The 9026-nt window shown below is 38.1% G+C and overlaps 2 protein-coding genes across 2 annotated transcripts in view; one reads left to right on the plus strand and one right to left on the minus strand.

Annotated features, from left to right (window-relative positions):
* The window catches only part of LOC109467678 (zinc transporter 1-like), a 14400-nt gene extending 7655 nt beyond the window's left edge, over window positions 1-6745 (plus strand). The window contains exons 3-9 of the mRNA XM_019765724.1: window positions 463-575; window positions 1216-1392; window positions 2061-2202; window positions 2710-2753; window positions 2981-3063; window positions 3966-4148; window positions 4442-6745. Of these exons, the coding sequence (XP_019621283.1) occupies window positions 463-575; window positions 1216-1392; window positions 2061-2202; window positions 2710-2753; window positions 2981-3063; window positions 3966-4148; window positions 4442-4750 (1051 nt within the window). The 3' untranslated portion in view covers window positions 4751-6745. The remainder of the gene's footprint in view (window positions 1-462; window positions 576-1215; window positions 1393-2060; window positions 2203-2709; window positions 2754-2980; window positions 3064-3965; window positions 4149-4441) is intronic.
* A 207-nt stretch (window positions 6746-6952) lies between these two features.
* The window catches only part of LOC109467685 (transcription elongation factor A protein 1-like), a 13145-nt gene continuing 11071 nt past the window's right edge, over window positions 6953-9026 (minus strand). The window contains exon 5 of the mRNA XM_019765730.1: window positions 6953-7052. Within this exon, the coding sequence (XP_019621289.1) occupies window positions 7044-7052 (9 nt within the window). The 3' untranslated portion in view covers window positions 6953-7043. The remainder of the gene's footprint in view (window positions 7053-9026) is intronic.

Genomic DNA, 9026 nt, shown 5'->3' on the forward strand with positions numbered 1-9026 from the left:
TTCAAACCTGTCACTGTTGGAAGAATCTTCTAGTTCTAGTTGTTGTTGGTAACTAGGAGTTAGTTATATTTACCTTACAGAAGGAAACATTGTTTAAAATTTGCTCTCAGAGTGTTTCTTCTCCAAACACATCAGGTCTTAACTAGAGGTCTGTCACCATGGTAACTGGTGCTGTAGCAGACACCCTGTGATGATGGGTTACATTATGTAGCAAGACAGAATTGGAGGGGCTGGCCACCATGCACATAGTACAACGAATATATTATGAATGATTGTGTTTGAGTAAGATTTACCAGTAAGAGCAGTAGTTTGTTGGACTACATAGACCATGTTAAGATACATTTAAACCTGATTGAAAAATATGCATTTTGTTGCATTATTTTCCTTATCTTTATCTACCTGCACCCGGTTTAAGTTAAATCTTGGTCACAGTAGTGTAGGTGTTGGTTGATTTATGTTGATTTATGTTATTTGTTTGTTTACAGAAATTGAGGAGATCACCAACCCAATACTGATCCTGATCGTGGGGGGAGCGGGACTGTTTATCAACCTCATTGGCCTCTTCCTCTTCCACGGTAAGGCAGTTGGCACTTGTAACTGTCAAGTGGCGACAGCTACTTACTCGTACTTACTAGTTTGTTACTTACTTACTTACTGCCCTTAGGCCACACCAATTTAATTTCTTGGTTAACGGATTCGCCGCTTCATTTTTTTCTGATTTGCAAATAAAAATAAAAATTCAAAATCAACTGCAAAATGCTCATATTTTGCCCTAAACAGTTGAAAACTGTCCTTTTCTTACTACTTGTTACAGTCATTCCATCTTTCAATGCAGTGATATCTTTAAAAGTTCAAAATTCATTGTTTAAATTTTCAACCAGCCTGGTGTGTTGACTTCATGGCTCCTATTGTACCATTTTGGGCCATAATAGGACGCCTAGGCCTGTTTTTATTTTTATTTTTTTTTCGCCCGCTCGCTCCATTATTTTTCTAGAAAAATCCGTTAACCAAGAAATTAAATTGTTGTGGCCTTAATGCAGATCACTACTAATCATGAAAGATACTTACATGTAACTGGCTGTTAAACCTGTATGTTTCTGCCTGTTGTATTTTATTTTAGATAATTCTATTTTATTTTAGATAAATTTTGTTGAGTTTTGAAACAGTTAGAGGAATGTTAACAGTAACTTATGTGTACTGTGGCTAATTTGGTAGGACATGGCCATGGCCATAGTCACGGCGGGGGCCACGGCCACAGTCATGGTGGCCATGAAGAGGACAGTAGTGATGGGGAGGAGGAGCTAATGGTGACTGTTAAGGATGGTAACGGCACCGTGGCACATGGAGACATGGACCCCAAAGATGGCGAGAAGGAAAACACAAAAGAAATTGGTAAGAACGCCAGATACTGTTTTTTACACAATGTAGATTAATCTTTTCTAGAACATGGCTACATTGTCATACGTATTTTGTAAAAAAATTTCCTTTACATTGCGACAAATTAGAAAAGTTCTGCCGGTGGAGCAGACTTATTGTAAATGCATAATATTTAATTATTGATATTTTGTTTTTATACTACTTACATTGTATGCTTTCTACTGGCTACATTGGTGACATACTACAGTTACTCAAGCAAGAAATAAATGTACTTAGGCCACACCAATTTAATTTCTTGGTTAATGGATTTTTTTAGAAAAATAATGGAGCAGGTGGGCGAAAAAAAAAATAAATAAAAAGAGGCGTAGGCATCCTATTATTGCCCAAAATGGTATGATAGGAGCCATGAAGTCAACACACCAGGCTGGTTCAAAATTTAAACAATGAATTTTGAACTTTTAATGATACCATTGCATTGAAAGATGGAATAACTGTAACAACTAGGATGAAAAGGACTGTTTTCAACTGTCCAGGGCAAAATATGAGCATTTTGCAGTTGATTCTGGACTTTTATTTGCAAATCAGAAAAAAATGAAGCGGCGAATCCGTTAACCAAGAAATTAAATTGGTGTGGCCTTAGAGATTTTGAAAAAAATCAGCAAAATACAAATGATATGTTCCAGCCTCCAGTGCCCAGTTGAACATGCGTGGGGTGTTTCTCCATGTGCTGGGCGATGCCCTCGGCTCCGTGGTGGTCATGATTAGTGCTACCATCATCTGGCAGGCAGACGGGGACTGGAGGTACTATGTTGACCCTGCCATGAGGTAACGTACTTTATTTGTAACTCCACAGGTATTCTGATAATTTTGGCAACTATAGAACCCTGTTCATGAATGCCACACTGATTAATGTTTAATATTTTTTAGCTAGTGTGAACAAATTTAACTGTCTTGTAGGGTAAAATACATGTAGGATGTAAGGCAGATGTGTACAAATATATTGTAGTTACCAAACCTATCTAGCTGCTGCCAAAAAGCAGATAGTCAAGTAACTGGATATGATTTTGGTTTCTATCCAGTCGCTTGAGTAACTGCTTTTTGGCGTACGTAATTACCTGGATGTCTAAATCTTTAGCGACATATCTAGCTGCCGATTCTCTTTCATCCTCTTGTAACGAAAAAGGTTTGGTAACCAGGCTACATGTACAGTCATGAGATTCACTATTGTCTCTGAAACATCAACTTGGAAGTAGGTTTTTGTCCCAATTCTAGTTACTTGTATGACAAAGTTGAAATGTGCTGACATGTATACTATTCTTTTTTATATTACAGTATTGGAATGGTGATCATCATTATGTCAACAACCTACCCACTGTGTAAGTAAACCTCAACTTCCCAGATACTGTATCCTTCACACAAGTAAACCTGATCTGTAGCTGACAACAACACTTATCCAACTACAGGAGGAGGGCTTAGCATAAGCTAAATAAGCTTTTTTCCCTCCTCCTGCACCTGTTTTATTCATTAATTTATTATGTATATTTTTATTGCTGTTGTGCAAATAATAAACAAACAACATTTGTACATGTGTGTTTTCCTACAGTAAAGGAATCAGGACTCATCCTTCTCCAAACAGTCCCCCCTCACCTGAAGATGGACGCCCTCAGGAGAAAACTGATAGAGCAGGTACATGATCAGTCAGTCACTTCACCCAGGTTTTTTTTTATTTTCTATTCATTTATTTATGAAGATTTACCACATTTGTGGAAGGATTGACATAACAGGTGACTATCACCTTTTCAAAGATGTCAACCCCGAGACCAGACTGTAAGGTTTGAACCACTCACACCGGGAAGGTCCCCTACTCTTTTCGATAAGTGCGGTGGGTTCTTTAACGTGCGTGGGGTGTGGCTCTCCCAAACACGGGACCTCCATTTAACGTCCTATCCGAGGGACGTCCCTAACCGAAGCTTGGTACTCATTTACACATGAGTGAAGTGAGGAAAGTCGTGTAAAGTACCTTTCCCAAGGGTACAACGTCAGGGCGCGTGTTCGGACTTGTTCGGCTACGACCCGGAATCGAACCCAGGTCTCCCCGTTTCATAGTCCAGTGATGTACCACTACACCACACGACGCCACACCACGCCACTTCTTGTTTATATACATTTTGTATATTAGGGTTTTTTTCAATACCAACTTTCAATACCAATTTGTTCTTGTCTTAGACTAAGTACTTGATATGGAATCTTGCTGGATTGAAATTTCTAAGGAAGCTGATCGCCATTAGCCCCATAGCTAGTCAGTCTTGTAGCCAGCAAACTAACTACACACCCCAGTTTATTTTGTGCCTCCATTCAATTCTGCACACCCTCAAGTCATGCAACCGTCTCTTTCAGGAAATTATTTTGAAACAAAAAAAAATTGTATGGGAGTGAAGGATATTCTTCTAGCTACAAAAACAACAAATTTTACTTTCTTTTCTCTCACTCATCTCTCAAATTTTACCTACTAGTTTTAGGGGGAAAATGATTTTCATGGTTTTCAATGGCATCTTATAAGACTATGATCTATTCCATTGTTCCTCCAGGTGGATGGAGTGTTGGCGGTCCATGAGTTCCACATCTGGCAGCTGGCAGGGAACAGAATCATCGCCTCCGCCCACATCAAGGTGCGGAACCTCGCTGACTACATGCTCATCGCCGAGAAGATCAAGGAGTTCTTCCATAATGAGGGCATCCATTCCACCACCATACAGCCAGAGTTTGTGCAGGTATAGTATACAGTATTATGTCTTCCTGCAACTTTCTATTCTAATACTGTAAAATTTGTAAGACAATATAATGTATATTTGTCAAAATATGTGTAACTGAAATGTAGCAGTTTTTTGGCAGTTCAAGACATTTGTGGAACTTACCACATGTATGGCATATACCAAGTACAACTGTATTGTGTAAAGTACTAAGTAGTAGTACTAAGTAGGAACTGTTGTATTGTCAAACAGACACAGATTTTGTTTGCCAGTTGTTGATGTTGTGTGGACATTTCATTCCCTTCTGTCTCCAGCCGTATGATGAAATGTTCCTGAATGCCAACCTGTCGCAGTCGGACGCCTGCTTCCTGGCCTGTGCACCAGAGAAAAACTGCTTCACCAAGACTTGCTGTGGGAAACCTGGGGTGGAAAACAAAGAGATCAGACAGAGGAATGGTGGAGGGGTGGAGAACGACGTGGTTCAAGACCCTGTGCTTGTCAGTGTTGTCAGGTCGGACGGACAGGCGGTCAGGCCGAGTGACGTGAGACTGATGGAAGAACAGGAGGGGGGAGGGGGGAGTGACAGTCACTGTAGCATAGTTTCAGTTGAGAGCTCTCTATAGAAGCAGTGTGGAAATACAACTTGGGTCCATCAACCGGCAAGTTCACAAGTAACATTGTATTTTACATGTTCCACAAGATGTGTTTTGGGTCTGTAGGTTGAAGTGATACTGCAATATCAATTGCAGTTACATGTAATTCTGTGTTAACCGTGTTTGCTACAAGAGCCTTGTGTTTTCAAGAGAATTTTGTACAATATTGTTTTAAGTCATTGAATTGTGAACAGTTCTTGTCTCTGTTCTAACTGCCTACATTCACATCCAGTTATTGTGAAAACAGATGTTGTAATGCAATGTATTTTGTACAAGTCTTACTTCTTGACAGTCTGCCAGCAGCAAGATTCCAACTGACCAAATTTGATTGAGAACCAACCTGTGCCATTGAAATGAGTTCAGGAACTGACTTTTCACTGCTATATACTTTTACAACCAACATTACTGGTACTTAGAAAGAATGTAGGCACTAGATACAGTCATATTAACCTTCTCCCTGCTGAAATAGCCTTTTGGCACCAAAGCTGTACAATGTGCAGGGGGAGGGTTAATATATGTGAATGCAATAATCCTTCTGGTTTTGCTGTGATCCTGACTACAAGTATTTGTAGAGGGCCAAGTTGACAGAGAGGGCAGATGGACCAACAGTAACAGTGTCTAGTGGTAAATATTTCCAGACCAGTCCATTTAAGAGTCAGGGAGTGCAAAATGTAAGAGAACACTAGATCTTGAACTGTTCCTACTTCCTACCAATATTACAATTAAAAATAGAATAACCCTCAACTAAAGCAAACAGATTTGTCACTTAGACAAACTTTTTCATCCAAAGATAATTTTAATCTTTATGGTGCCAAGATTGTTACATTGTAGACAAACACTAGAAGTGGAGAGAAAAGATATATTTTCCTGCAAGGGTATCAAAATCAACACAGTATTAGATTACAAGTCAATAATAATATTTCATAGTGCTACAATCTACTGTTGTAATATATTTTACAAAAGTCAAAATTCACCATGTGAATTTATGACAATTGTGTATAGTATATTAGCCTAATTGTAAGAGAATAAAAAGGGCTTTGTAAAGATGAAGTAGGAGCCTCTGTTGGACAGTACATGTACTACTCATACCTCTGTGTGCATTATATGCATGACTTCAAAATATATATTTATTCAACATTATCTGTGAATTACATACCACATAGCAAGTATTGTCAGAATTTGGAAGAATACCACCACTTCATTTTAAGGGTAGATATACATGTACATGTATATATACTAGACATGTAGTAGCCTTTGTGTGTGCAGCCCCCTTTTGTTTAATATGAACAAACCATTGCTCAGTCAACTGTGCAAGATGTACAATATGAACAGCCCCAAGTTTACTCACTGTGAAAAATTGTACTTAAAATGGCCTGTCTGTTCACGCTCAAATGTACACTACTCGAGAAACACTGTAAAAATTGTTCCTGCTACAATATGCTAGTCCATCTGAGGTTTAAATCATTGAGTAAAAAGATGACATGTACAATGTCATGTACATGTATTAAAAACAAATAAGTGTTTGATTATAGAATTCTTACCATGACAAAAGATGTGTATTTACGTGCCAAGGTTATGTCTTGCTAATATGAGGTTTTACATTTAGCTTTTCCAAGCTGGTCTCAAAATATTGTCTTCAAAATGTAAATGTTTGCTGATTGTCATTTTAAAAGTTTCAATTTGGAATCAACATATAGGACATTGTGACAGTTGTAATTCTGTTGAATTTTGGTGTCTGCTATTGTCCGGTGTGGAAATTAGATCTAAAAAAATGAATGTAAAAATGTGATTGTGATCTTTTGCTGTTATATCTTCTTGCTTTGTTCTGAAAATACCAGTGCAAGTGAACAATAATTATTGTGTGAAAAAATGTTGATTAATTTCTTGATGAATATATTGAGTAGTATACTGTTTAGTATATCTATATTGAGGAAATAATTTTTTATATTAAATCTTTAAAATATATTCCTGACTGTAGACTCCTTGGTTCTCAACAACATTCACATCCAGGCACAACAAACTTACAGCATAATCTTATAGACAATGTAGTACATATAAATGTATGTACATTTCTCAATTCATGTAATATTATAAATGTGTGGCTCTCCTTCAAACAAGGGACTGGGATTAGGTATTCCTCTGAAGAACTGCAGCACCTGCCCGGGGGCATGCATGTCTGTCTTCAGAACACTCCAACTCTGACCTTGTCAGTTCTAGGTCAAAGTTCATCCACAGTTACATCTTTGGATCCAGCTTTCTTGCTTCAAAAAAACTGCAAGATAAAAATGATATAATGTCATTATATTAAATGTACATGTGCTGGTACAATGTGCATGTACACACACAAACACACACACACACACACACACACACAAAGAATTTGTTAAATCATAGACAGTCAACTGTCAATGCCAAAAAAATCAAGCAACTCGATATGACTTTGGAAACAGATGTTTCTGGTAGCATCCACTACCTTTCTTCAGTGACATTGGAGAGTTGTCAGAAAAGCAGGTTTAGAAGTATGAACTATTGACTGATATGCAAATAAGTCAAGACAAATTCTTTGAAAGTCCAAAAGAAAACAAATGTTGGACAAGTTAAGACAAGGATGATGCAAATAAGTCAAATACTGTTTCAGACATGTCAGAACAGGAGCTTAAGTGTTGTCTGTTCTCAGGTCTGGGAGTGCTATTATAATAGGTCTCAATTGTCTTGAGAGTTCTACCTGTAGCCCCCCTCCCCGTTGAGGGTGGGGTTGTACATTCTTTCCACTCGTTCTCATTCAAATGTACAAAATGCTGTCGCCACTCTTTACGACTGGGTATGAGCCAAATCATGCACCTCATCGTTGCTTCCTTCACTTTCCCACTACACTTAGTATGTTTTACGAAAAATGTACCACAAAACTAGGTTTGATTGATGACTCGAGAGAAATTATGGTCGCGGGTTGGATTTCTCCCCCTAAAAAGCGGCTGTCGCCTGAGACGATATAGAAACTTTAAAAAGCAACCTAAAACGTAGCAATTTGATTACGGCAGTAGTTTTCTGCCTGGTGAAGTTGGGTGGCCAGGCCCTCTGACTGATCAAGTCAGATCGCTTCTGTCACTATCTTTGTACGCTGTGCGAGGTGTTTCATACCTGTCGCCAAGTTCTGTAACATCCGTTAGGCCATGTTGATTTGATTATATGGATGACATCCTCTGGGAACCCCAAAACTGATGCGCGCGTGCGAATAAAAAAAAAGTTTTGCAAAAAAAAAGTTGCTTTCACTATGAAATCTACGTGGCCATGAAGGTTGAACAAATGGCACAGAATATGTTATGGCGAATAATCTACTCTTCGAATTCATTTCTTTACATTTTTGTCTTTTTCCTTTGATTTTGGCATTCTACGACATTGGTATCGTTTCTAAATGTTTTCCTTGCAACTTATGGTATAGTTTTGCTCATTTAGCAACTGTTTTGCACGATTTACAGTATGGTTGAAAACTTTTTTTTTTTGGAAATGGCCGAAAATTCATGCGCACGCAGATGTCATCCATATAATCAAATCAACATGGCCTTACCGCTCAAGTAAGACGGTCGTGCAGTTTAGATAGAGTCACATATAAGACAAGAAATTGCCATTTTGATGACTTTTAGCAAGTTTTCTAGGTTTCTAAGAGAAGAAGAAAAGAGGGTGTGCTGTCATTTGTAGCCACCTTCGCTGAACAAATTGTTTTACAGTAATGAATGTAACATCCGTTACCGTTGTTTTTACTTTCAATTTTAGTTTCTTCACCTGGTATATAAAAAGTCACCCAGTTTTAAAATGTCCGTACTTATGCCCCCTTGTTCTCAAAGGATGAAGATAAAAACTGCAGATCTTCTTTGAGAAATAAACAAAAACGTCCGTTTTGTAACATCCGTTACCGGTAACGGAAGTTACACCTGTAGCGAAAAAGACGTAACAAGAGATTGAATTTCCCTTCCCTACGCCCCATAAACATAATAGTTGGAAATAAAGTAGAAAAAATATGGATCCGAAGAAAAATAACCCTCTGTGGCGTCAACAAACTCAAATGTTCTACTCTTCTTTGCTTCCAAAGATATTTTTTGCTACTTCTATACACTACACTTAGCTATCTTTATGTGTTAGATACGTGTATATTTACCAGTATATAATGGGCTGACAGAAGTACTTTCATAGATACTGACGCCTAAACTAATGGCTTTTGAAGTGATGTCATGAATACAAGCTTTATCGT

The sequence above is a fragment of the Branchiostoma belcheri genome, unplaced genomic scaffold (assembly GCF_001625305.1).
Source record: "Branchiostoma belcheri isolate BF01 breed outbred unplaced genomic scaffold, Haploidv18h27 scaffold188, whole genome shotgun sequence".
NCBI lineage: Eukaryota > Metazoa > Chordata > Leptocardii > Amphioxiformes > Branchiostomatidae > Branchiostoma > Branchiostoma belcheri.